General features: G+C 49.1%; 2 protein-coding genes across 2 annotated transcripts; both read left to right on the forward strand.

Annotated features, from left to right (window-relative positions):
* Positions 1–72: 72 nt before the first annotated feature.
* On the forward strand, positions 73–1,654 carry LOC137883594 (low-density lipoprotein receptor-related protein 4-like; the record flags this gene model as incomplete). The annotated part of the gene is made up of 3 exons (XM_068725133.1): positions 73–203; positions 455–580; positions 1,545–1,654. Coding segments are annotated over 3 exons (367 nt in total), but the record flags the coding sequence as incomplete, so codon positions are not given.
* Positions 1,591–26,932, forward strand: lrp4 (low density lipoprotein receptor-related protein 4). Its single transcript, XM_068725132.1, is given in 30 exon segments — positions 1,591–1,678; positions 2,140–2,265; positions 2,698–2,929; positions 3,266–3,390; positions 3,392–3,423; positions 3,965–4,181; positions 9,845–10,020; positions 12,014–12,139; positions 12,801–12,978; positions 13,132–13,213; positions 13,309–13,414; positions 13,503–13,704; positions 13,906–14,095; positions 14,718–14,849; positions 15,247–15,387; positions 15,476–15,562; positions 15,669–15,840; positions 15,938–16,100; positions 16,197–16,422; positions 17,068–17,371; positions 17,582–17,800; positions 17,958–18,092; positions 18,286–18,394; positions 18,773–18,917; positions 20,724–20,837; positions 21,792–21,903; positions 22,345–22,406; positions 23,782–23,869; positions 23,974–24,115; positions 25,680–26,932. Coding segments are annotated over 29 exon segments (4,485 nt in total). The 5' UTR covers positions 1,591–1,678; the 3' UTR covers positions 26,022–26,932.
* Positions 26,933–27,252: the final 320 nt, after the last annotated feature.

Genomic DNA, 27,252 nt, shown 5'->3' on the forward strand with positions numbered 1-27,252 from the left:
GTCTCAAATCGCCTGAGCTAAAGAATGAATGAATAAAGTGTGTGTGTGTGTGTGTGTGTGTGTGTCCTGCAGCCACGTCCATGTGCACGGCCGAGAGCAGGTTCCGCTGCGGGTACCGGACGCTGCGTCCGCCTGTCGTGGAGATGCGACGGCGAGCCCGACTGCTCCGACCGCAGCGGACGAAGAGGGATGTGAGAAAACCGGTGAGCCTGTTGGGTTTTTGTTGCCCGTTATCTTTGTTTTTCAAGGACCTAAATATAAACACACACCCCCACCCCCCCACCCCGCTTCTGCTTCGATCGAAGCCATGGCAACAGCTCAGAACAGCCCTCCTCCTACTCACTAACCCACACAGTAGCTTTCAAACGAATAAGGCCGGCTCAGTTCGGGCAGTTTCGGAGGTCGAAAGGAAGTCCCGCGGTCTCACGGGATGCGTCGTCTCTTGTCCCCGCAGAGAGTCCGCCGTGTGCCCCCGATCAGTTCCAGTGTGGGAACGGACGCTGCATCGGCCAGAGGAAGGTGTGCAACGAGGTCAACGACTGCGGAGACGGGACCGACGAACACCCGCACCACGACTGCCGTGAGTCGACGCGCCGCCGCCGCCTGTACTGTTAGATCATGTTTATCCGCATCTGTTGCTGCAGGGTGAAGACCAACATTTAAAAAGATCTACAACAATGTGGGCACAAAGTGAGGTAATTAATGAATCATAGGTATGTTCTGGACCCAACATGAATATGACCAATCGCTGTGTCATCTCCCATTCCCACCTTGCAGTGTTGCTCTATACATACATGGTGGCATTGTCACCTTGGAAGCAGTTTTCTGCGGTGAAAATGTGTGTTTTTTTTAAAGGCTAAATGCCAACAAATATGGAATGAAGAAGAATGTTCCGTTAGATAAAAAAACATGTTGTGAATTTTTCTTACTTCTTTACTTTACAGCCTTCAAATAGAAGAAAAACACACTTTTTTTTTTTTTTTAGACAAAAAAAGCTCCTGAACGAACCTCTTTAAGACCGACACGCCGACTTTGCAACCTGCACACTGGGGCGTGAACATGACATTGCTGCCTGGTTTTGAAGCTCACCCCCCCCCCCCCCCCCCCCCCCCCCCCCCCCCCCCCCCCTCAAAGCATGCACAGACTCTGAAGTAACACTTAATGTGAAGTCTGTCATAACAATGTCATGAAGACTGACGTGAGCATTTAAGTTATCGATTCCTAGTTGAGATTCATGGGGGGGGGCGCATTGGAAAAGCCAAGGTGATATTTAGGCCGAATGGCGGCGTTGGATTTAATGACAACCTGGGCCTGTGTTTGTTCAGCTTTCCTCGCCTGCACCAAACCCGACCGACATCGCCGTCCTCGCCGCTCGGAGGCCCCAAAATATTTCAAGGCTCGACACCGCATGAGTCATACTTTTTTTTGTTGTTGTTTTGTTTTAACAGCGTGTGGTTTTGCATTTGTACTGAATCGGCGCGCTGTGTTTATGTTCCTGTGATGTTTCTGTGCGGCGGGCGGCGGCGGCGGCGGGCGGCGAGCAGGTCCACGCTCCAGCGAGGGCAACTGTAACCAGAATAACGGAGGCTGTTCCCAGAAGTGTCAGATGGTCAGAGGACTGGTCCAGTGCACCTGTCACACTGGATACGGCTGATGGACGACGGCAAAGCCTGCCAGGGTACCACTGTGTGTGTGTGTGTGTGTGTGTGTGTGTGTGTGTGTGTGTGTGTGGTGTGTGTGTGTGTGTGTGTGTGTGTTCAGTCGCTCCCGTTAGTCAGTTTGTCCTTATGTCAGCAGGCTTATTCACCAACATAATGAACACATTTCCTTGGAACTTCATGGAACGTTAAGATTGTTGATAAGACGTTGGTGTGTACCTGAGTCTGGGATTTCTGCCACCAGTCGTTGCCAGAATTTTTAAACTCTTGGAGACACAATCTTTGGTTCCAGCTCAAGAATTTAATTTAGACTTTTAAGGGGCGTAACAGGAAGTGGGGGGCGCGGATGTGTTCCAAAAGCCTTCTAAACACCTCTGCACCTCTGATTTCGCTGTTAACCCTGCGGGAGTTTGACGCCGACATCTCTCTCTCTCCCTCTCTCTCCCTCCCTCCCCCTCCTGCCTCCTGTGGTCCGTTCCAGATGTGGACGAGTGTGCCGAGGAAGGCTACTGCAGCCAGGGCTGCACCAACGCCGAGGGGGGGTTCCAGTGCTGGTGCGTTCAGGGCTACGAGCTCCGACCCGACAAGCGCAGCTGCAAAGCTCTGGGTAAGAACCACCGGACTCTTATTTCAACCTGGACTGGTGACCGCGGAGAAGTTGTCGGGGGTTTGACCTCCAATAAAAACACGGTTGCGTTTTTTTTTACTCGCCTCGGCGGTAACTGTATCCGTGCCTCCGCTCCGAGGGTCTTTACTCAGAATGAGGTTGGCTCGTTCGGAGCGTCTGGACTAGATTTGGATCAGCGAAGGTAAATGCGGGGTCCGGTACGGCAGTCCGTTAATCTGCTGCAGACCAGAGTTAAACCCAGAGCCAGGCCTGTCTGTCAGGCAGCTGCCATCGCCCTGACCTTCACCTCCAGTGAGATTAACGCTCGCTGTTATTAACAGTGACGGTCGGTCCATACTCAGACTCTTTTTTGAAGGAAAAAAGAAGAACTCACATTGTCTCCGTCGCTGTCCGTCTCTCCGTCCTCTTTAGGTCCGGAGCCGGGTGCTGCTGTTCGCCAACCGCATCGACATCCGTCAGGTGTTGCCGCATCGCTCCGAGTACACCCTGCTGCTCAACAACCTGGAGAACGCCATCGCCCTGGACTTCCACCACAGCCGCGAGCTGGTGTTCTGGTCCGACGTGACGCTGGACCGCATCATGAAGGCCAACCTCAACGGCTCCAACGTGGAGGAGGTCGTCTCCACCGGTCTGGAGAGTCCAGGTGTGTACGGCGGCCAGTGGGATGCAGGTTCAAGGCCCATTTAAACCGTCTTATTCCCTTCAGGACATGTGTCCTTTTCAGAGACTTTAACATTATCTGAAGTGTATTTATTCTTTGGTGTCTTTGTTAGCTTAGCTTAGCTTAGCATGTAGCTTGGAAGAAGAGGGTAACAGCATGCTTGTCTCAGTCCAAAACATCTGTAGACACTCCTAAAAGCTCTCTTGCTCACACTTGCATCTTGTTAGTTTAAGATTCCCATGAATATAAATAAAGTAAGATAAAATCAACCACTGTTTTTAGACATGAGTTGTTGTTTTTTTGTTGTTGTCCTTTTAGGTGGACTGGCCATAGACTGGATCCATGACAAGCTGTACTGGACGGACTCTGGGACGTCCCGTATCGAGGTGGCCAACCTGGACGGGACGCACCGCAAGGTGCTGCTGTGGCAGAACATGGAGAAGCCCCCGAGCCATAGCGCTGCACCCCATAGAGGGGTAAGAGTCACACACACACACACACACACACACACTATAATGCATTACAGATGGTTTCAAACGCACACACACACACACACACTCGTATACACATATCCCCCCTGGATGTGTCCCAGTTGTAGTGTAGCAGCAGAGCGGGGATTAAAGTTTGGCAGCACCAGCGGTGCCCAGAGGCAGGCATCTGTGTGGAACAAGTATTTCCTGAAAGGGGCAGCAGCAGCTTAGTGTGTTTTCCTCTCCCGACGTCATATGCTGCAGTGACGGGAGAGGATTCTAGGTGAAGCCCCTGAGAAACGTTAAGCTAGAAACCTCATTCGGCTTATTAGGGTCGCTCATTTGGCATGGGATAATTGAAGAAAAAAAAAATAGAAAAACAAACGTCGCCCCTTCCCTCAGAGGCCGGTCAGACCAGAATGTCGAGGACAGAGGAGACTTTGTTTTATAATAACCGACATCTGCCGCGTCGGTTTACCTCTTCACAACAAAGCTAAACTAACCCACTGTCCCACTTAACCCCCGACTGTCCCACTTCCCTCCTCAGTAAGATCTACTGGACGGACTGGGGCAACACGCCTCGCATCGAGTACTCCAACATGGACGGCTCCAACCGGCGGGTCATCGCAGACACCCACCTGTTCTGGCCCAACGGCCTCACCATCGACTACGCCGGCCACCGCATGTACTGGGTGGACGCCAAGCACCACGTCATCGAGAGGGCGGACCTGGACGGACGCAACGCAAGGCCGTCATCAGCCAAGGTAGACTCCCGACGGATGCCGGTTCTTTTCTGGCTCGGGTCGAGGTAGAACTGGGACTGGGAGTACTGTACATGAATTGCGATGAACTGGAGTTGGTGTCTATATAAAGCGGATAAAACTGCCGTAAACTCCCCCTAAAATATCCATATTTCTTCACAAAGACATTTACAATTGCCAATTTTCAGCACGTTACGTTTGCAATAACAGAAGCTTAAACTGCAGATATTATTACGGGTTCAAGCAGCAAAGGAGCAGAAAATCTGCAGTAAAGTTTCCCCCACTTACATCTGGCTTTCGCCTCCAGTGGGGAACGTTACAATTTGGCATTCGTTCCCGGGACGAATTAACGTCTGCGGCAGTCACGGCTATTTACCGGCTCAGAAACGGCAGCAGTGGAAACACGACACGCAGGTGGACGCCGCTTATTTGTGACGCTTGATGCATATATATATATATATATATATATATATATATATAATAATAAGATCAACGGGGATTTGGACAGTTGTTATAATTACAATTAATACAATCTCCTCATATGGCAACCCATATCTGCGGTTCATGCTTTTTGACGTATTGGAACTAAGCATCGATAAGCAGAATCAGAATTGATGGAATGTAAACATGCTCAACCACATGTCTGCTGCTTTTTTTGGTTTTTCTCTCATTGAAAGCCTTGAGTGTACGGAGGTCTGGCTGCAGTTCAGATGCTCATTAATTACCACACACACACACCACACACACACACACCACACACACACACACACACACAAGTGGATTATATATAGAGGATGCTGCATGCTGACGCTACTTCATTATACCCTGTGGAGATAATCAATGCCATGTTTTCATTAAAGAGCTACGCATGTGCCTACCACTGAAACAGGCACACACACACACACACACACACACACACACACACACACACACACACACACACACACACACACAACATAAAGCTTTGCATGCCTCTGTTTATGTTGTCGGCTCCTACAGTGAAGCCTAAGCTCTGTGTGTGTGTGTGTGTGTGTGTGTGTGGTGTGTGTGTGTGTGTGTGTGTGTGTGAGTGTGTGTGGTGTGTGTGAGATCTGGTATTTATGGGCGTAAGGATGCGGGACGCTGATCTTTCACAACCTGAGACCTCATGTTGCAGTACGATGTGGTTGCTCAGGTTTTGTTCTGATCCGGGTTCCTCCACACTTTTATTCATTCAGGCTTTTTGCTTCTTTTTTTTTTTTTTTAATGATGAAGTGGAAAAAAAAGTGTGGAAGCAAATCGGTGACAACTGAGTGTGTTTTAAGAGTGTGAAAAGGGGAGAGCGACAGGGCAAATGTTTGATGTGTGTGTGTGTGTGTGTGTGTGTGTGTGTGTGTGTGTGTGTGTGTGTGTGTGTGTGTGTGTGTGTGTGTGTGTGTGTGTGTGTGTCTGTGTGGTGTGTGTGTGTGTGTCGGCCATCGGCCCTGTGAGCTCTCCTTATGATGTGTGCTCTCAGGATAAAAAGCTGTAATTGGCCCTGTCCTTCCTCCACAGCCTCTGTTTGCTCAGACAACACAGCGGACAAATAGGGTGTGTGTGTGTGTGTGTGAGAGAGAGAGAGAGTGTGTGTGTGTGTGTGTGCATAGAGACATTCTGAGCCACTGTGCCCTGGAATGTTAACGAGTGTCTATCTCCCTTCACCTCTAGTTTTCTGTGTGTGTGTGTGTGTGTGTGTGTGTGTGTGTTTGTGTTTGCTTGCTGGATGTGTGCCAGCTCGTCTGTCATTGGACCCGGGCAGCGGGCGGGTGTCATGGATAACACCGCTATCCAGTCTGCGCGCACCTGTGCAGGTGTGTGTGTGTGTGTGTGTGTGTGTGTGTGTGTGTGTGTGTGTGTGTGTGGTGTGTGTGTGTGTGTGTGTGTGTGTGTGTGTGTGTGTGTGTGTGTGTGTGTGTGTGTGTGTGGTGTGTGTGTGTGCGTGCGTGGTCATAGAGCAACATCTGCCTGAGGACACAATAACGCATCACGTGTGGAAGACCACCATGCGATCACTCTAGCCACTTGTCTCGGTGGTCTGGGACACATTAAATGTCTTTTGTAGCGTAAACACTAATGCGTCCCCGATGCGTCCCCGACGAGGACTGTATCCGTCATCAACGCCGTGACTCACCAGTGGCTCCTCATTAGGGTTCATCCTCTGGGGATGGTGGTGAACAGGGAATGTCAACAAGAACCGGTACTTTTTGCAAGCAAGTTAATGCCGAAATTCTGAACGATTCGACGGTACTCGTTTATCTGCGGCGCCGCAGTTACCGTGGGTTACCGGAGATCGGGGAGCGACACTAGCGGCGTCCCGGGGGGAGGCTGGGCCTAAATATCAGAGCTAACGGCTAAACGTACGAAGACACTGTCCAAAATGAGAAAAGTTACCAGGATGTGCTCAAATACAGTGCTTTCTGATACCATCACTACGAGTTGCCATTTTTTTTCAAGAAGGAAAAGCTTCAAAGATGGCCGCCGAACGTTCCCCTGTACCGCAGTCGGTCGCGCTGTTCCTGCGTGACAGATTCAGGCGAGGCGTGAACAAGGACCGGGAGTGTGTAGGTTAAAGGGGACGTCACCGCTGACAGGCTGGTGGGACGTTTGATGCCCTGTCGGCCTGCAGCTGCTCTCCAGCTGTCCCGGGGAAAAAAAAAAAAACAGGAGGGGGGGGGGGGAGGAAGGAGGAAGGTGACCGTATCCAGAAGCAGGCGCCTCGGAGGCTCACAGAGAGGGGGAAGAGGGTGCACTGTTGTCTCCCTCATGTTAGGATAAGATCAGAGACACACACACACACACACACCACACACACACCCACACACACACACACACACACACACACCTGGCCCTGTCTGAGGAGGAGGGGGCTAAATGTACCTCGATTAAAACTTCTTCTTCTTTTGAATAATTAATAATAACTAATAACTTTTTGAAGGATTCTTTGAGCAGACTGTTCCTGATTGAGCCAGCGATATTCTAATCCTCAATCTAAAGAACACATTTAAGAATTTCGTTTTTTATTATTAAATGAGGAAGAGGATTTGGAAAAATAAAGTATATTCCTTAGAATAAGATATTAGATCAATCATGTTTTGAGAAAAGCCTTAAACAGCACACGTATCTCTCAAAGGTAATATCATCTCTAGAATCATGCTTATTTCAAAATGTTTTAAACATGGAAGCTTTTGGGAGCCAAGTATGTATCCTATAATATTATATATTACGTCTATGTCATGCATGGTCGACTCGGTACCCTGAGAGCAGAGTACCTATGAGATATTCATGATAATTGTGAGATTCAAACGGAACAAAACAAACTGCCGACCCGTACGGAGCTTCCCATGTGTGCCCCAAAACTTCAAATCGGTGTCCTCCAGAAGTCCTTGACATCCACGGTCTCGTGTGCTGAGCTGAGCGTTTCACCGTCTACACGTCGTTGGCGTCTCTGCACAGAAAGAACTCTTGTTGCGTCTTTGAGGTATCAGGAAACATCTTCTGGAGGCTGAAACGGGTTCTTTCATCTGCGCTAATGTTGGCGCGGAGCAAAGAGCCATAAAGACGCAGTTTTGTTGCTCGTAAAACGTATAAATAGTTTGAAGCGGTAAAGCTTTTGTATCATTAAACACACCACACACACACACACACAATCACCCTGATCCTCGTGGCTCATTAGTATTCTGGTCTCTCCAGTTTCAGCCATTTACCACTTGACATTTATGCCATGCTGTAAAACACTGTCATTAAATGAGCAGCGCTGTTTTTAAAAAAAAAAAAAGCCCGTAGCCCAGCACCACCAGCACCACCACCAGCACCACCACCCTGTGCAGCAGCAGGAGTCACTTTTTCCGTCCGTTTAGCGCTCTCCTCCAACGCGCTGTGCGGCTACTTCACAGGAGGAGGAGGAGGAGGAGGAGGAGGAGTAAGCCGGAGGGAGAGAAAGCGGACGTTCATTTTGGCGAGTGTGGTGAGCGTAGGGGGCGGGGCAAGGGGCGGGGGGGGGGGGGGGGGGGGGGGGGGTCATCCTAAGCAGACAAATCTCTGAGGGGGGGGGGGGGACCCTGTTGCACGTGTTAGTATTTAGGCCAGGGCCTGGTAAAGGTAGTCAAAGTACTCAATAATCCACAGCTCTCACTGTGAGCGATGGGGTTCTACATTTCTAGTATCTGTGTTCTTCTCGCTGCTTTGAAGTGTGTGTGTGTGGTGTGTGTGTGTGTGTGTGTGTGTGTGTGTGTGTGTGTGGGGGGGGGCAAAATGACATCAGCTGGACTTTCTAACTTCTAGCTTTGATTATTGCTCATGTAGTCAACAATGTGCATGACTTCATGTACTTATGACCTGAAGGAAATGAGTTTCAGAATAATAATTCCCGTTTTCACCAAAGTATTTCTCCTTTAATCTAAAAAAAATCCCCCAATAAAACCTAATGTAGATGTTTTTTTGTTGTATTAGAGCACACACACACACACTGAATACACACCTTGTAAATGGAGAGACATTATGGGATATATTACTGTCCTTCAGATTGAAATCACCCATTAAAATGATTACGATCTCCAAAGTAATAAAATGTAAGTGCAGACTTAAGACGAGGACTTAGTTTATATCCGTCTGTAATCGGTCCCTCGCACCGGTCTGACCCGGTTTGAGGTTCTGTCCTCCACCTCGTTTCCATCGCGAAGGAGGACGATGGAGCGTCCCCTGCTTTTGGCCGCAACTAAACCAGCAACAGGGCCGGCGAGAGGCCGAGTAATTGAAAGCAGCTCTGAATGGGAGGCTGTGACGTCAGGAGGTGGTGGAGGAAGCAGAGCGACGCTTTTCTGCTTTCCACTGCCTGAAGCATGAAGCTCACAGAATCATGCATTTCTGTTTATTATAAGGTGTCAAACTTTGATAAGTTGCTCCTCATTGTGTCATGAAAGATATCGCTAGCCTGGTTTTGTTACACACTCACTCAGCCTCTCTAAATACTCTCTCTCCTCGCTGTCTCTCCTCTCTCTGTCTGTCTCTCCCTCGCTCTGTCTGTCTCTCCCTTTCTCTCCCTCTCTCTCTCTGTCTCTCCCTCTCTCTCCCTCTCTCTCTCTGTCTCTCCTTCTCCTCCTCTCTCTCTGTCTCTCCCTCTCTCTCCCTCTCTCTCTCTGTCTCTCCCTCTCTCTCCCTCTCTCTTCTGTCTCTCCTCTCTCTGTCTGTCTCTCTCTCTCTCTCCCTCCTGTCTCTCTCTTTCTCTCTCTCTGTCTCTCTCTTTCTCTCTCCCCTCTCTCTCTCCCCCTCTCTGTCTCTCTCTTTCTCTCTCTCTATCTCTCCCTCTTCTCTCTCCCTCCCCTCTCTCTGTCTCTCTCTCTTGCTCTCTCTCCCTCCCCTTCCTCTGTCTCTCCTTTCTTTCTTCCTCCCCTCTCTCTGTTTGTCTCTCTCCCCCCCTCTCTCTCTCTCTCTCTCTCTATCCCCCTATCTCTCTCTCCTCCCCTCTCTCTGTCTCTCTCTCTCTCTGTCTCTTTCTCTCTCTCTCTCCCCTCTCTCTCTCTCTCTCCCTCTCTCTCTCCCCTCTCTCCCCCCCTCTCTCTCTCTCTCTCTCCTCTCTCTCTCTCTCTCTCTCTCCCTCCCCCTCTCTCTCTCTCTCTCTTCCCCCTCTCTCTCTCTCTCCCTCTCTGTAGGCCTGCCTCACCCGTTCGCCATCACCGTCTTTGAGGACAGCCTCTACTGGACGGACTGGCACACCAAGAGCATCAACAGCGCCAACAAGTTCACCGGCAAGAACCAGAGATCATTCGCAACAAGCTGCACTTCCCCATGGACATCCACACCCTGCACCCCCAGAGGCAGCCCGCAGGTCGGTGGTTCACGGCCCGCTTTCGGAAGCCGCGTTTCGAGTTCCCGACTTTTTGTTGAATCTCCCCCGCGATGCCCTCAGTGATTAGCGGTGCACTTTTTCTTTTTCTTTGGTTGAGAGCAGCCAAGGTCCTCCGTGGGAGGATCAGAGGACAGATGGGAGCTAAATGAAGTGTGAGGTGGAATTTGAACGTCTTTGAAGCCAGTTCCACCACAGAACACACTGTTCTGTCTTCTGTTTAGTTTATACCTTTCATCAAAGGCCGTGCTGCTGTTGATCATATGTCATTGTTCTCAAATGACAAACGGCAGCGAGACATGGCAGAAGTCTATCATGATTTTTTTTCTGTTACCTAGATTTTTGCAGTTGGAGGCAAAAACAAAGAAAGTCTCAGTAAAGTGACCTGTTGGTTATGTGCAACAGTCGCCTCACGATGCCAGCTCTGGGTCAGGCCTGTGCCAAATCCAAAACAAAAAAAAAAATGCAGATCATAACGTGAGATTTCCATCCCGGATCGGTCGAGGCCCGGCTTTACCAACGAGACGGGAAATCGATGATCCGCCGAGGCGACCCGCTAACGGGAACAAAAGAAGGAAGTTGTGTTCTGTGCAGCGGTGCCAAAGCCGATTGACGTCACACTAAGTGACGCGGTAACGTTAGAGGTTCAGATGAACGGACTTTGACGTCAGTGACAATAACACACACAGTGTGGAGATAATACACCGGACATAACGTCAGCAAAAGACGTCCGCTGTCCTCCAGTCATCGCGAGGCTCACGGGCTCTCCTCATGTGGTCACATGTTCGCCCACAACTCTTCAGATCTGTCCGTCATCTTCTTCTTTTTTTTTTTAGAAAACATCCGAGTTCGCAGCCTTAAGCAGTAGAACACGTAGTCATGCAGACAGACGGGGGGGAACAGAATGCCGAGACAACAAAAAACATCAAACACAAAGTCAACCTTCTGTGGATGAAGCCTCCACAGCAGCGGAGGCTTCTGTGGAGGCTTCTGTGGAGGCTTCTGTATCCCCAGACCCGGAGACGATGGAGTGATTTGCTGCTCTTGTGTCGGACCCCGTGGTGAACCGGCCGTTCTGTCAGCATGGAGGCACAGACTTCTTGTGTTCTTTGCTCACGCGCCATGTTGAACTTGAGTTCTGGCCAAGGGGAACGTTTTGGTTATCACGCTGGTAGAATAGTTTAACGGCCGGGACTCTAATATGTGTAGGAGGGGGAGGATGGTGGGGGGGGGCTGTTCCTTCTGTTTTGGCGTCGATGCAGTGAGTCATGTGAGGTCGCGTGTGACTGGAAAAGATCTGAGCGCCGCATCAATTAAACACAGCGAAATGCTGCTGAAATCCAGAGGCGACGCTGTGACATTCAGGGGAACGGAGGACAGAAGCTCTGCTGTCGTTACATTTTTTTAGAAGAGGAAAATGATGATACAAAAGCGTGGCATTTTGGGAAATGGGCCTTTTTTTTTTTTTTTTCTTTTTTTTTTTGCCTTGCCAAGAGTTAGACGAGGAGATCGAGACCACAATAATGGGAAAATGTCACGTCCTTACTCGCATCTTAATTTGTAAAGAAACGGTCGGTAGAGAGACGCTGACCCTCGGCTAAGTCCCGCCTCTTGAACCCAGACTGGCCAATCGCAGCATAGCTCCAGCCGGAGTGCTGTGCTTTTGTAACCTTGGAAGTGTTTTAATTTTTGTAGTGTTGCTGATTCCTCTCACTTATTATAAGACATTCCTCACAATATTAATTAGAGAAACTGGCCATGTGTGAAATGTGTGTCGCTGTTTTATAAAGACAAAAAAAATCACTAATTCCTCAAATTAAAGCATTTTTTTTTTTTTTGCTTTATTTTGAGGAAGTAGTAAAAGCGTCATGTACTGAGCTGTGTGTGTGTGTGTGTGTGTGTGTGTGTGTGTGTGTGTGTGTGTGTGTGTGTGTGTGTGTGTGTGTGTGTGTGTGTGTCTCTGTCTCACCTGCAGGTGGCAGGAACCGCTGTGGCACCAACAACGGAGGCTGCAGCCACCTGTGTCTCCCCAGCAACAAGACGCACACCTGCGCCTGTCCCACCGGCTTCAAGAAGGTGGACCACTCCAACTGTGCCAACGGTGAGTCCCTCAACATCTGGATCGCCATAATTGAGCGGATGTGACATATTTATCTATTTATTTATGAACAGCCATAATTAAAGCAAATCACCATTTGGTTAATTAATATATAAGTATATTATGTGTGTCCTGGTGGTTGAATTTATTAGTTTTTTTTATGAATTGGAAGCTGGAATAGTTTGTTTTTAAATCTCTGGTCTTCTGCCGTCTTTCATTCAGAAAGAATTAAAACAGTTTGAAGTTTAAAGACAAATCCTCAGCAGTAGTTGAATTAAAGATTGTTTTACTGATTTAACGGTCAGAAAGTGTCATTGTCAAGGTCGTACTGTATGATAAGGATGACAAGACGTCCACTAAAGTGGGATTAAACGAGTGAAACGACATGTTAGGGTTCAGTGCTGAACTAATTTAAACCAAGCATTAGTCTTGTCTCTACCCTGAGACATTTACGCAGCCTGTAGTGATAAAGACATCTTCATTATACAACATCATGTTAGAGAAAGGGACCAGTCAGTTTGTCTGTGTGTGTGTGTGTGTGTGTGTGTGTGTGTTTTTTTTGCTGTGTTCACTGTTGACCCCCCCACTGTTAAACCTAGAAGACTGACAGAAGACCTTTTGGTCTTTAATCAGGTCTTGACAAGTTCCTGCTTTTTGCCCGAAGGACGGACATCCGACGAGTCAGCTTCGACACGGAGGACATGTCCGACGATGTCGTCCCTCTGGCCGACGTGCGCAACGCCGTGGCGCTGGACTGGGACGCCGAGGACGGCTACATCTACTGGACGGACGTCACCACCGACTCCATCAACAGGGCGCTGTGGAACGGCACCAAGCAGGAGGTCAGTGGCCGAACCGGACCCCCGGAAATCACTCGCCGTCTCATCAACAGCAGCGTTTTAAAAGTTTATGCAATACTGCCATCTACTGGGGCTGGTGTGGAAGTGTAGAGGACAATGTAGGCTGTGGTTTATATCTTTGTTCTGTCTCTCCAGGTGGTGGTGGACACCAGTCTGGAAAGCCCCGCAGGTTTGGCGATTGACTGGCTGACGAACAAGCTCTACTGGACCGACGCTGGTACCTCGTTTTACGCATCGTCTACATGCGATCATGTCCCCCGACGGTCGGTCGTCTCTTTCTAACCGTTCACGTCGTTGTCCCGGGTTTCTCAGGTACGGATCGCATCGAGGTGTCTAACGCCGACGGGAGCATGCGGACCGTCCTGATATGGGAGAACCTGGACCGGCCCCGGGACATCGTCGTCGACCCGATCGGAGGGTGAGACGACCGAAAGTGTCGAACGCGCCCGAAGACTGAATTTCACATTTCGCGCCCTCGTTATTCCTCATCTATTATGTCTTCGTAGTTTCATGTACTGGACCGACTGGGGCGCCAACCCAAAGATCGAGCGCGCAGGAATGGACGCCTCCAGTCGGATCGTCATCATCTCTTCCAACCTGACGTGGCCCAACGGGCTCGCCATCGACTACGAGACCAAGCGCCTGTACTGGGCCGACGCTGGCATGAAGACCATCGAATTTGGCAACTTCGATGGTTCCGACCGACAGGTAAAGTGTGTTTTTATGACATTGTGCGTTCATTTTTTTAAAACTCGTGTCTCCATGCTGATTAGTTTGACTAATTATTTCTAACTTGATGTGTTTTGATTGCAGCAATTTGAGGAATTGTTCATCCTTGCTTGATTTGCTTTTGAGCTTTTCCGTTTCTTTCTAAGCCCAGACTTCCGCTGCTGTTTCTTTTGCCTCCAGGTTCTGATTGGCAGCCAGCTGCCTCACCCCTTCGGCCTGACCGTACACGAGGACAAGCTGTACTGGACCGACTGGCAGTCCAAGAGCATCCAGAGCGCCGACAAGCTCACCGGCTTGGGACGACGCACGCTCGCCGAAAACCTGGAGAACCTCATGGACATTCACATGTTCCACCGACACCGAGAGACAGGTCTGTGTGTGTGTGTGTGTGTGTGTGTGTGTGTGTGTGTGTCCACATGTACTGTGTGCAGTCAAGACATAGAACAGAGACACGTTTTTCATTGTCCCGTCTCTGTGCTGCAACACTTTCCATCTTAAGTGAGGGAAACGGAGACTGTGGGGTTTAAGTGCAGACGTTCAGCTGTACTGTGAGGATCTAATTTCAAATCCAACGTCCTGCAACACAGAGATTATAAAATCTATAATTGGGGAATGTGTCGGTGTCCTGTTGGACTTGTGTAGTCTCTCGTTACAAAGACTCTCTCCCGTCACTCTCTACTTTACGGGTTTCTGCTGCCTTTTCTCACAGCTCGGATCCCGTGTCTCTGCTGACACTGAGGGGATTACAGGTAAACCGAAGCCAGAGCGCCGGCCGAGAGGCCAGAGAGCCTCGGGGGAGGGGGAGGGGGAGAGGGGGGGGGCTCATTCCAAAGTGAAAACCTCACTGATCTCGCTGATGTGCGGGGCTTTCCCATGTTCCCTTAAGGGAAGCTGTATCTGTTTAGTTTTGCCCCCTGTTTCCATCCCTGGCTTCTAAAAATAAAAGGCAGGACGGCGGCTGACCCGGTTGCTTTGTGCGTCTCCCTCTGTAGTGCGTAACCCGTGCGCCGTGAGTAACGGAGGCTGCAGCCACCTCTGCCTCCTGGCTCCCGCTCCCAAAGCCTCCAGCTGTGCCTGTCCCACCGGGATCAACCTGCAGACGGACGGAAAGACCTGCACACCTGGTACAAAAATACTCCAGCTTCTTTTGTTTTAGTGTACACCCGTGTTTACGGTACAAACGGTAACTACTGATGGTCGTGGCGCAGATTAACCAAAATACATAAACGTATAGATATATAAGATAAGAAATCCAACATCTGCTTTTGCTTGTTGACCTCCATTATCATTCTATACGTCTTAAAATGAAACACAAAGAAAAGGAAAACAACAGCAATGAGAAAATATAGTTTACAAGCCTTATAATAGAGAAAACTTGAGTTCAAAGGATTAATGTGAAAAACTTCTCCCTGGAAGATAAAAGCATGTTGTGTCGTGACTGGAATCCGCTTTGATATATATGTGTGTGTGTGTGTGTGTGTGTGTGTGTGTGTGTGTGTGTGTGTGTGTGTGTGTCTGCAGGGATGAGCAGCTTCCTCATCTTTGCACGGAGGACAGACATCAGGATGGTTTCTTTGGACATCCCCTACTTCGCCGACGTGGTTCTGGCCGTCAATAGCTCCATGAAAAACACCATCGCCATCGGGGTCGACCCAAAAGAAGGTTCGTGTTTCTTCTCAGAGTTTTGTAACAACGAAAAAGTGATGCAGGAATGCGAGTCCTCACTATATGTCCGTGGCGCCTCCTGCAGGGAAAGTCTATTGGTCCGACAGCACGCTGAAGAAAATCAGCAGGTCCAACATCAACGGAAAAGCGCAGGAAGACATCGTAGCTACAGGTGAGGAGGACGGATCACAAGCTCCATGCTGATTAGCTCCGCCCTGTCCGAGCGCCACGACTCCATCACCTCCTCTCTCTCTCTCTCTCTCTCTCTCTCTCTGCAGGGTTGGTGACGACGGACGGCCTGGCGGTGGACGCTGTCGGCAGGAAGATCTACTGGACGGACACGGGCACCAACCGCATCGAGGTGGCCAACCTGGACGGATCCATGAGGAAAGTTCTCGTCTGGCAAAACCTGGACAGCCCTCGAGCCATCGCCCTCTACAACGAGATGGGGTGAGTCCCGCGAGAGACAGCGTTTGGTTGATAATCCTCTGCTTCTGTCTCCGCACACTTTGTCTGACCTTTTGGACGTCCCGCGCTTGCTCTCTAGTTACATGTTCTGGTCGGACTGGGGAGAGCACGCTAAGCTGGAGCGCTCGGCGATGGACGGCACAGACCGCGCCGTCCTCATCAGCAACAACCTGGGCTGGCCCAACGGCCTGGCCATCGACACGGCCGGATCGCAGCTGCTGTGGGCCGACGCTCACACCGAGGTCAGCCGCGACTCCCGGATTTAAACCGTCGAGACGTTACGGAGTCACGGCGGTAATCCCTCTCGTCTCTCTTTTTGCTCCTTTTTTTCCCCCCAGCGCATCGAGGCGGCCGACCTGAACGGGCAGAATCGCCGCACCCTGGTGACTCCGGTCCAGCACCCGTACGGCTTGACCCTGCTGGGGTCCCACATCTACTGGACCGACTGGCAGAGCCGCAGCATCCAGCGAGCTGACAAGAACACCGGGACCAACACCATCACGGTGCGAGCCAACCTGCCGGGCTTGATGGACATCCAGGCCGTGGACAGGGAGAGACCACTGGGTGAGTCTTGAGGACCACGAACACCACCAACAATCGTTACTGGACTCAACAGCAATTTATTTATTTATTGCTCTTTTTAATCTTTAAATAGAAACATAGGAAGAAAAAAAAACAAGCTCCTGTTTTAAACATGGTTGTTAATAGAAATGTCAGCTCTAATTACATTACTCTACAGCCACATGCACCTCCCTCTGCTGATTGTAGAGCATCATAAATCATAAATCCAAACTATATTTGTCGATCTGATGGTGCTACGCTTCCATGTGAATGCTCAGATTAATGCACGTGTTCTTTGATTTTGAAACGGTAGCTTTACCACGTTGTTATCTAGAATTTCTAGATTTCAGTTTGTAGATTTCTGCAGTTTCACAGCTGATCAAACAGCTTCCTTTGTCACACTCTCACTATAGTTGTTGTTGTTGTTTTTGCTCCATCTCTATTTTTGGTATCCTTACTCGATGATCCTAAATATAGCTGATTATATCATGAGTAGCTCTCCAGGTGATTGACAAGTAATTATATGTTGCCAAGGAACAGTAAGACATCTCTGTGTAAACAAAGGCACAGCGTCATGTGTTTTCGTTTTGTTTTGTCCTCCTGTGTCTCTTTGCGTCAACCCTTTTTTCTCGTCTCTGGCCTCGTCAGGTTTCAACAAGTGCGGCCGGAGGAACGGGGGCTGCACCCACCTGTGCCTGCCCCGTCCCAACGACACGTCCTGCGCCTGTCCCACCGGCATCCTGCTCAAGGGAGACGGCAGGTCGTGCGACGACTCACCGGAGTCGTACCTGCTCTTCTCCAACCGCGTCAGCGTGCGCCGGATCTCCCTCGACACCGACGACCACACCGACGTTCACGTGCCGGTGCCCGAGCTGCACAACGTCATCTCGCTGGATTACGACAGCGTGGACGGAAAGCTGTACTACACCGACGTCACCCTGGACGTCATAAGGCAAGGGATTTTATGACGTCCATGAATCAAACAGTCAGTCATCTAGAGGTTTAAAAGTACAGTAGATGTGGATCAAGTTTGCCTTTTGTGTTATTGTTGCTTTGCAAGAATTGAAAAGAAGTGTTTTCTTTATTTTGCAGAGGAAGGAAAAACAGAATTTATATGATCAGAAATATTCTATCTGCTCTAATCAAGACCTTTGTTCTGTAGGCGTTCGAACCTAGACGGCAGTGGCATGGAGACGGTGATCAGCCAGGGCCTGAAGACCACAGACGGGCTGGCGGTCGACTGGGTGGCCAGGAACATGTACTGGACCGACACGGGGCGCAACACCATCGAGGTGGCCCGCCTGGACGGAACGAGCCGCAAAGTCCTGGTCAACAACAGCTTGGATGAACCCAGAGCCATCGCGGTGTTCCCGAGCAAAGGGTAAGACGGGGGGGACGGGGGGGACGGGGGACGAGGACTGGGCTCCACCCTCAAATAGAAATGTGGGTTTTTGAGCAGAAAGCAGGCATGACATCGCGTGGAGTCGTTTGTTTTAGTTTTTGGGGAATTTTCAACTTCGTTCGCCTCGTCTCTGCAGGTACCTGTTCTGGACCGACTGGGGTCACATTGCGAAGATCGAGCGATCGCACCTGGACGGCTCGGACCGAAAGGTTCTGATCAACACCGACCTGGGCTGGCCCAACGGTCTCACGCTGGACTACGACACCAGAAGGTCAGAGAGGGACAGGCGGTGTCTGTGGAAGGAAATGAAATGCGTCGTGATTCCAAATTATCCCTGTAGGGAAATCAGAAAGTAGACCCAGTCATGGAGATTGTACTGAATACAGTGTCTATATTTCACAGTCTCACAGTGTTGTAACGGTGTCAGTCAGACAGTGTATTTACAGACCGTGTGTGTTCTGCAGGATCTTCTGGGTGGACGCGCACTTGGACCGGATCGAGAGTTCCGACCTGAACGGGAAACTGCGCCAGATCCTCGTCAGCCCGGTGTCTCACCCGTTCGCCCTCACGCAGGTACCCCCCCCCTCAACCCACCACCACCCGCTCTACCCCTCCTCACCCTCAGCTGTCAATCACTGGGCTGACCCCTCCTCCTGGCTGCCTCCTCCACTCACCTGCTCTCTCTCACTCATCGGCTCACCACGTGACCCTGTCGTCGTCTCTCCGTCCTCCAACTCACGCTGAATCCATTCGACTTAACCATTCCTCCTACTTCTCTTCCACTCTGACCCTCATTTTTTCTTCCTCTTCTCTCCCTCCCCCCTTTTTCTTCCTCCCATCCCCCTTCTCCTTGTCTGTGTTTTTTTTTCCTCTCCTCTCTCTTCTTCTCCCTCGTTTCCCCAGTCGAAGCCGGTGTCCTCCCCTCTAACCCCTTTCTCCCGACTCTCGCAGCAAGACCGCTGGATCTACTGGACGGACTGGCAGACTAAGTCCATCCAGCGGGTGGACAAGCACAGCGGCCGCAACAAGGAAACCGTGCTGCCCAACGTGGAGGGCCTCATGGACATTATAGTGGTGTCGCCTCACCGGCAGACGGGTAAGGACGCCTTTCTCCTCACGCCTGCAGCTTGACGTGGGAGAGACGCCAAACGGCCATGTTTTCTCTGCAAGTGTCCGAGTGGTAAAGTGCTGCAGCGGCAGAGGCTGAGTCGGATGTATGAGCTTTGAAATATGGAAATATTACATGTTGAAAGTTGCCACGCGTGGGACTCCTTCTGTGACCCTAAATATATATATATGCTTCTTATGTGTGGTCTATGGTAATAACATAACATTACATTACAGTCATTTAGCAGACGCTTTCATACAAAGAGACTTACAATAAGTGCATCAACATTGGTAATCAAAAGAACTACTAGTCACTAGAAGTCATAAGGACATCTTCTTTTCCAAACAAGCATCTAAGAGCCTAAGAGCATAACTCAGAGCCAAAGTACAGAAACAAGAAAAACAGTTAGTGCTCTAAGTAATACGAATATAATAAGAGCAACAAGCTAGTATGAAAACAATAAGAGCAACAAGCTAGTATGAATACAATAAGTGCAACAAGCTAGTATGAATACAATAAGTGCAACAAGCTAGTATGAATACAATAAGTGCTACAAGCTAGTATGAATACAATAAGTGCAACAAGCTAGTATGAATACAATAAGTGCAACAAGCTAGTATGAATACAATAAGAGCAACAAGCTAGTATGAAAACAATAAGAGCAACAAGCTAGTATGAAAACAATAAGAGCAACAAGCTAGTATGAATACAATAAGTGCAACAAGCTAGTATGAATACAATAAGTGCAACAAGCTAGTATGAATACAATAAGTGCTACAAGCTAGTATGAATACAATAAGTGCAACAAGCTAGTATGAATACAATAAGTGCTACAAGCTAGTATGAATACAATAAGTGCAACAAGCTAGTATGAATACAATAAGTGCAACAAGCTAGTATGAATACAATAAGAGCAACAAGCTAGTATGAATACAATAAGAGCAACAAGCTAGTATGAATACAATAAGTGCAACAAGCTAGTATGAATACAATAAGTGCTACAAGCTAGTATGAATACAATAAGTGCTACAAGCTAGTATGAATACAATAAGTGCAACAAGCTAGTATGAATACAATAAGAGCAACAAGCTAGTATGAATACAATAAGAGCAACAAGCTAGTATGAATACAATAAGTGCAACAAGCTAGTATGAATACAATAAGTGCAACAAGCTAGTATGAATACAATAAGAGCAACAAGCTAGTATGAATACAATAAGTGCAACAAGCTAGTATGAATACAATAAGTGCAACAAGCTAGTATGAATACAATAAGTGCTACAAGCTAGTATGAATACAATAAGTGCTACAAGCTAGTATGAATACAATAAGTGCAACAAGCTAGTATGAATACAATAAGTGCAACAAGCTAGTATGAATACAATGAGAGCAACAAGCTAGTATGAATACAATAAGTGCTGAGTGGAAGGCTCAGGGTAGCACTTCCTGAAGAGGTGGGTCTTCAGCCTGATGAAAGATGGGCAGCGACTCCGCTGTCCTGACTTCAGTGGGAAGTTCATTCCACCGCTGAGGAACCAGGACAGAAAACAGCCGTGACCGGGTCGATCGGCCGCAGGGACCTCTGAGCGACGAGGCGGCCGATCGCCCCGAGGCAGCAGAGAGAAGTGGTCGGGCGGGGGGGTGTAGGGCTTGACCGTGGCCTGGAGATAGGAAGGAGCTGTTCCTTTCACTGCCCTGTAGGCTAGCACCAGAGTCTTAAACTGGATGAGCTCTTATAAGCTTGTCTCTTTGTTGTCTCAAAGATTGGTGAACGTCCCCTCTCCTCTCCTGTAGGTACTAATCTCTGCGGGGTGAATAACGGCGGCTGCACTCACCTCTGCTTCGCCAAGACCAACAGTTTCGTGTGCGCCTGTCCCGATGAACCAGAGGAGCGACCCTGCTCCACCAGTGAGTGACCACTCTGCTGTGTGACTGGTTTCAGCCAAAAAAATATGAAACCTTACCGACGTCTTTGCATGTTTTAGCCGAATCTTTCTTTGAAAATGTCTTTAAAAAAAACCTCACTCTCCTCTCGGTGTTCATCCCAGCTTCAGTTATAAGATGCATTTATAACACCGCAGCACACTCTGAGGCTACATCCACATTACTCCGTTTAAAACGATCTCCATCCACACGGCGTTTCAGCCATCGTTTCCGAAGTGCTCTCCGTCCATATTACACGCCTGGAAACGAATATCACGTGACTCTTCACGTACACTGGGCACACGCCGATGTAAACAGGAAGTAGATTGTCGTATTTTGTAACTAAGCAACCAGAGTAATGATCGTAAGTACGTGTTTGATACTTAAGATCTTCTCTCAAATCTTCCTCTATAAACTCAAACAGATACAGTTTGTGGAAAGTTTAATACGTTTAATTTTTCAGACTTAACGTTAGTTACAGCGCTGCGGGTCTCTCTCTCTCTCTCTCTCTCTCTCTCTCTCTCCCTCTCTCTCGCTCTCTCTATCTCTCTCTCTCTCTCTCTCGCTCTATCTCTCCGCTCACTGATCTCTCTCTCTCTCTGTCTCTCTCTCTCTCTCTGTCTCTCTCCGCTCACTGATCTCTCTCTCTGTCTCTCTCTCTCCCTCTCTCCGCTCACTGATCTCTCTCTCTCCCTCTCTCTCGCTCTCTCTCTCTGTCTCTCTCTCTCCCTCTCTCTCGCTCTCTCTCTCTCTGTCTCTCTCTCTCTCTCCCTCTCTCCGCTCACTGATCTCTCTCTCTCTCTCTCCCTCTCTCTCGCTCTCTCTCTCTGTCTCTCTCTCTCGCTCTCTCTCCCTCTCTCTCCCTCTCTCTCTCTGTCTCTCTCTCTCTCTCTCTCTCCCTCTCTGTGATTGGGGCTGTGATCTGCATGTGTTCTCCAGTTTCAGGGTACGTCCCCACCTCTCCTGCCAGAGGGACCAGCAGCACTCCCGTCCCCAACAAGATCCCCAAAGCTCCAACGGACTCTCCGCACGGAGGATCCTCACTGGTCAAGTACGTCTGCTCCTCCGTTCTTTACCGGGAAAACTCCCCTTTTTTTGAAGTTATTTGTAATTGATAACTTAACCCTGTAAAAACATATATCTCAAATGACTTTCACACGTTCCCTCAGTTCTTTAAAGCGTGATTCAAACAGCGCACATGTTGTCCGCAGAAGACGCTGCCGGATTTTCACTTTTGAGTACTTCTTCTCTGTTCACCTAATTTGAAGGACTACTTTGTGAGAAATAGCAATAATTGGAGATATAAGGTTGCTTGAGTGCTCTGAAGCCTTTTGATTGAGGCTGGAGTGTTATGAAATTGTTCATCTTTAACAGAATACACCATGAGATTTTTCCACCAGCAGGAACGCGACAGAGGCTTTTACCGCTAATATATATATATATAGAGAGAAAAGTACCTTTCTCAAGCTGGGGTTCTGTCTTTTTTTCACAGCTGCACTGACAAGAACCTGAACGTAGAAGGCTGCCTGAGCAACGTGGTGACGGCTCCTCACGGTCAGTACCCGAGACACTCACTCTTCAGTTTGCACCCTGCACGTCGTCTTAAAGGGACAAATTCACACTTTACGATCTTACGCGCAGTAAAAAAAAAAAGCAATGCATTCATGTTATCCAATGCGTGTGAAGTACGGAGATGAGACCAGGGTGTGTTGGCCTTAGCTTAGCTCAAAGGCTGCAGGCAGGGGGAACCTGCTAGCCTAGCTCTGTTTTTGGGGGTTTTAGGCAAAGACGGTTGTAGCTGTTGGGTGTTAGCTTGCTAGCTAACTCCGTAGATAACCGCTATGGAAATGTTAGAGGGTGTTCTTTCTCCCTGCTTCCAGTCACTAATGCCACAGCTACAGTTTAAGTGATTACCAGTTTCCAAGTTATTAATATCATTTAAATCGACCGCCAGGCAATTACGACTGGCAAACTTTCTCTTTTTCTTTTGATATACTTGGTTCAAATAATACAGACGTGCCTGAAAAGCAAATATGGACGCCAGAGTCTGTCATCAAAGTTGTTAAATGGAGATGAAGTGATAGTAATAGTGATATAATACAACGTATTTAATTCATATGGCCGATTACAAAAAGCTATAACAAATACAATTAAATCAAAACAACAAGTGCTACAGTTACAAAAAGCACCGTGTTTTTAACCCTCACAGGGCCAACCCTGCAGTCATGTAACCGTCACTCACATGTGAATTCAGGAACGTAAATGCGACGTAAGCTAGGCTAAACACCTCCAGAACTATTTCTGTACCGAGATGAAATTTTAAACTGGATAAGTCAGCGAACGACTGAGTCTTCCAAAAGAATCTGTGAGGTCCTCTCAAGCAGAGCCTCTGGATCTTCTCTGTGAACACTCCCGTCTGTAACATCTGTAACATCTGCTCCGTCTGTAACATCTGCTCCATCTGTAACGTCTGCTCCGTCTGTAACATCTGCTCCATCTGTAACGTCTGCTCCGTCTGTAACATCTGCTCCATCTGTAACGTCTGCTCCGTCTGTAACGTCTGCTCCGTCTGTAACATCTGCTCCGTCTGCTCCGTCTGTAACGTCTGCTCTGTCTGTAACGTCTGCTCCGTCTGTAACATATGTAACGTCTGCTCCGTCTGTAACATCTGCTCCGTCTGTAACGTCTGCTCTGACTGTAACATCTGTAACGTCTGCTCCGTCTGTAACGTCTGCTCCGTCTGTAACATCTGCTCCGTCTGTAACGTCTGCTCCGTCTGCAACATCTGCTCCATCTGCTCCGTCTGTAACGTCTCCTCCGTCTGTAACATCTGCTCCGTCTGCTCCGTCTGTAACGTCTGCTCAGTCTGTAACGTCTGCTCCGTCTGTAACATCTGCTCCGTCTGTAACGTCTGCTCCGTCTGTCTCAGGGGAAGGACTTCATATCAGCTACGTGATTGGCGGAGTTCTGACCATCCTGGCCATTCTGATCCTCATCGCTGCCTTGATCATTTACAGGTCAGTCATCATTTCAAAGCGTCGGTTGTAAATAGAAATGTTACAGTGGACGGTTTGATTTATCGATTTCCGTGTGCCGTTTTCTTCCCGTTGTTCGTCGACAGGCATAAAAAGTCGAAGTTCGCCGACCCGGGAGTGAGCAACCTGACCTACAGCAACCCCTCGTACCGGACGTCCACGCAAGAGGTCAAGATCGAGGCGTCGCAAAAGCCTCCGATATACAACCAGCTTCGATATAAGAAAGAGGTAACGAACGGCCTGGAGCTTTCTCTCTCATAACATCTGAATGGATTGAAGGTGAATCCATGTTAATCCCATAGGATGGTCCCAGACTATGGAGGCGTACGGTGGGTAACCACAGAGACAGATGACCTCACCGTTTGTCTGATTGATTGTGTTGAAATATTGCGACATGTGACACGAGCAGGATACCGACGGCAGCGCTCATCCTTTCTCCCCCCTCCTCCCTCTCTCTCTCCCTCTCTCTCTTCCCTGCAGCTCTCTCATCCCTACAACTCCCTCTCTCCCTTTATCTTTTGACCCACTTGTCCCGCGGAGAGGTAGTTACACCGCATGAAGGCGTGGCGTCCTCTGTTGCTTCTTTGTTTTCCCCACTCACTTCTACCGTCTTTCGCTGCATGCGCCCCGCTGTCCAAAATAACAAATTTACCTCGTCATCCAAGTCTACGGATACATTAATTTATTCTTAAACTCTAGCGCTACATTTCCCATGAATCCAGTTCGTTCTCACTGCAGGTAAGACTCGTCGAAAGAGAGAGAGAGAGAGCACCTAAAGGATGTCTGCTTTTTTTTTTTGGTTTTCATGCGTATAAGGCCGAGTCCATTTCCAATGCCCTGTTTATTGCAACCCATCGCAGCAGCTGTTGGAAAGACTCCTTTTTTGAAACACTGGTCACTCTATGGCTGCACTGCTTTGAAGGCTGTTTGTAAAAAAGCGGCAGTCTGGAGCAAAGCTTACTGCCTCCGCTTCGACAGGTGTGCCACGCCCACTCTGTGTATTTCTTTCCATGCTGGAGAGGAAGAGACACTGTTCAAATTATTCCTGCGACAACAGACACAGAATAATTTGTCAGCGGGTGTTCTATATACACACACACACGCACACGCACACGCTGTAGCTTGACTCGCTGTAGCTGTAAAAAAATAACACCGTCTCCGTGTTTTTCGTGCCATAAAGCAAATCCAGTAGATTTCACTCCAGAGTCGGTTTTACACCTCAGTGTTCTTATGCCTCTGAGCTCTGAGGCGTTGTGTTTTGGGTCGTCCGTCCGTCCGGTGCGCTCTCGTGAACGCAGCGATTGCGGTCGAGGATGAACTGATTATTACAAGATGTTTATTTGTACTCGCTCGTTAAATGCCTTTTTTTTGCCGGGAGGCTCCGTAAAAGACTGAATCATTAGCGAACTAGAATCACCGCCTCGCGGCGTTCGCAGTGATTCTAGTTTGCTAATGATGATTATGCATCGTAAGCTGTGGCACCTCGATCCGAACACGAGAAGCGTAACTGCAGAGGAAAGTGTGGCGTTACTAAACGGAGCCAATTTTGCTGTGCATGGGGTTGAGTTTGAAGGCGACATCTTGTTTCCGGAGTGTTGTGCAGTTGGCTGCTAATTAATCCTCAAAGGGAAATCCACCTTTTAACACGCTGAACTTCTGAAAGTGTTGCTGATGTTTGTGTTTAAGTTTAACATATTGACGAGTGCCTGAAGGTGGATATCCCTTTTTTTTTATTAAGCTGCTCAATCGGCGGCCGTCGCCCTCGACTAACTCTCCGTCTCTCGTTGTCCAGGGGGGAGTGGACGGAGGCTACACCAAGGAGAAGATCCGCATCGTGGAGGGCGTGTGCCTGCTGTCCAACGAGGAGCTTTACTGGGACGACCTCAAGCAGATCAAGCCGTCCCGGGGCGGCCTGCACGCCTGCATGCGCACCGACACCGTGTCCCTGCAGGCCAGCAGCGCCTCGCTGGACGACGGCGAGACGGAGCAGCTCCTGCAGGAGGAGGCGTCCGAGTGCTCCTCCATAACCACCCTGACCCCCTCGGCCGTCACCCCTCAGCGCCACGCCCAGCACAGCCTGCCCGACACCGGCTGGGCCTCCACGCGCAAGCCCTCCACCGAGAGCGAAGTGTGAGGGAGCCCCCCCCCACACCCCCCACCCCCACCCCCACCACCCCTGTCCTCCACGCTTCGTCTCGACCTCCGTTACACACACACACACACACACACACACACACACACACACACACATCTGTATTTATAGCTACAAAGATAAAAAGGTACAAACAGAGCATTCGTAGGAACGGTACAAATGAACCTGGTTAGACACAACTAAGTTTCCATAAACACAACCTCCTGTCTCTGAAACTGGGGCTCCGTCCTACTTGTGCACACACACACATACACACACACACACAGAAACACACACACACACAGAAACACACACACATACAGTACAGTCCTCCAACAGTACCCTCAGTGCTACTGCCTTCAGGCAAAAACAAATGATAAACTAATGAGCATGCTGGAATACGAAAGCAAAGGACTCTGGGGAGGAAGCGAACAGAGAGACAGGGAGCGTCATCTGGAGCCTTTTTTTTAAAGGATGCAGACTCTCAGTGCGACAGACGCTCCTCTGTGTACGACTCCGCCTCTTTTTCTTTGTGAACTTTCCTCTTTTGTTTTTCGGACGACGCTAGAACGACGTGCTCCCTGGACGACGGTGACCGCGATGCTCTCTTGATGCCACTCATGTCTTTATGAACTCTATTTATGAACCTTTTTTTTTTTTTTGTACTTTGTGGAGTGGGTTTGCTGACTTTCAGGGGGGGGGGGGGGGGGGGGTAGAAAACGGCGAGAGTGTTTTGTGTTAGAACCAGACCCGGGTTTTCACGAGTTGTATTTATGACAGTGCCAAAGGGCGGGGCTTCACAGAGTCCCCATGCTTCTTTCAGCATCTACACCTCAATAGCAGCGCATCTTAATTACGGGACGTTAGTTTTTTCGTTTGACTTGCCCTCGCCGCTGGGACGCCTCGGTGACGACGCCCCCCCCCCCCCCCCCCCCCCCCCCCCCCCCCGCTTCTGACTCCTTATTTTTTTACAGCCTCCCAAACAGGTGGTTGCTTCTCAACAGAAGTCCATTCATCCTCTGCCAACGTAATCTTTAAAGGAGCCCTGTCTATTTTTATTTCTTATTTTTTGTTATAGTTGTAATTCAACCATTGCTGATCCTCGAGGACGCCATGATGAAGTAACAGCCCTAAGTGCCAAACATTGCGTTCATTTTTTTCCTCCTTCGGCTGCGGAATTATTTTTTAATAATCAGTAATAATTTTTTTTTTTTTAACTCGGGTTTGGTCACCC

Source organism: Cebidichthys violaceus, unplaced genomic scaffold (assembly GCF_023349555.1).
Source record: "Cebidichthys violaceus isolate CVI_PGR_0920_01 unplaced genomic scaffold, fCebVio1.0.p SCAF_336, whole genome shotgun sequence".
In the NCBI taxonomy this organism is placed as follows: Eukaryota; Metazoa; Chordata; class Actinopteri; order Perciformes; family Stichaeidae; genus Cebidichthys; species Cebidichthys violaceus.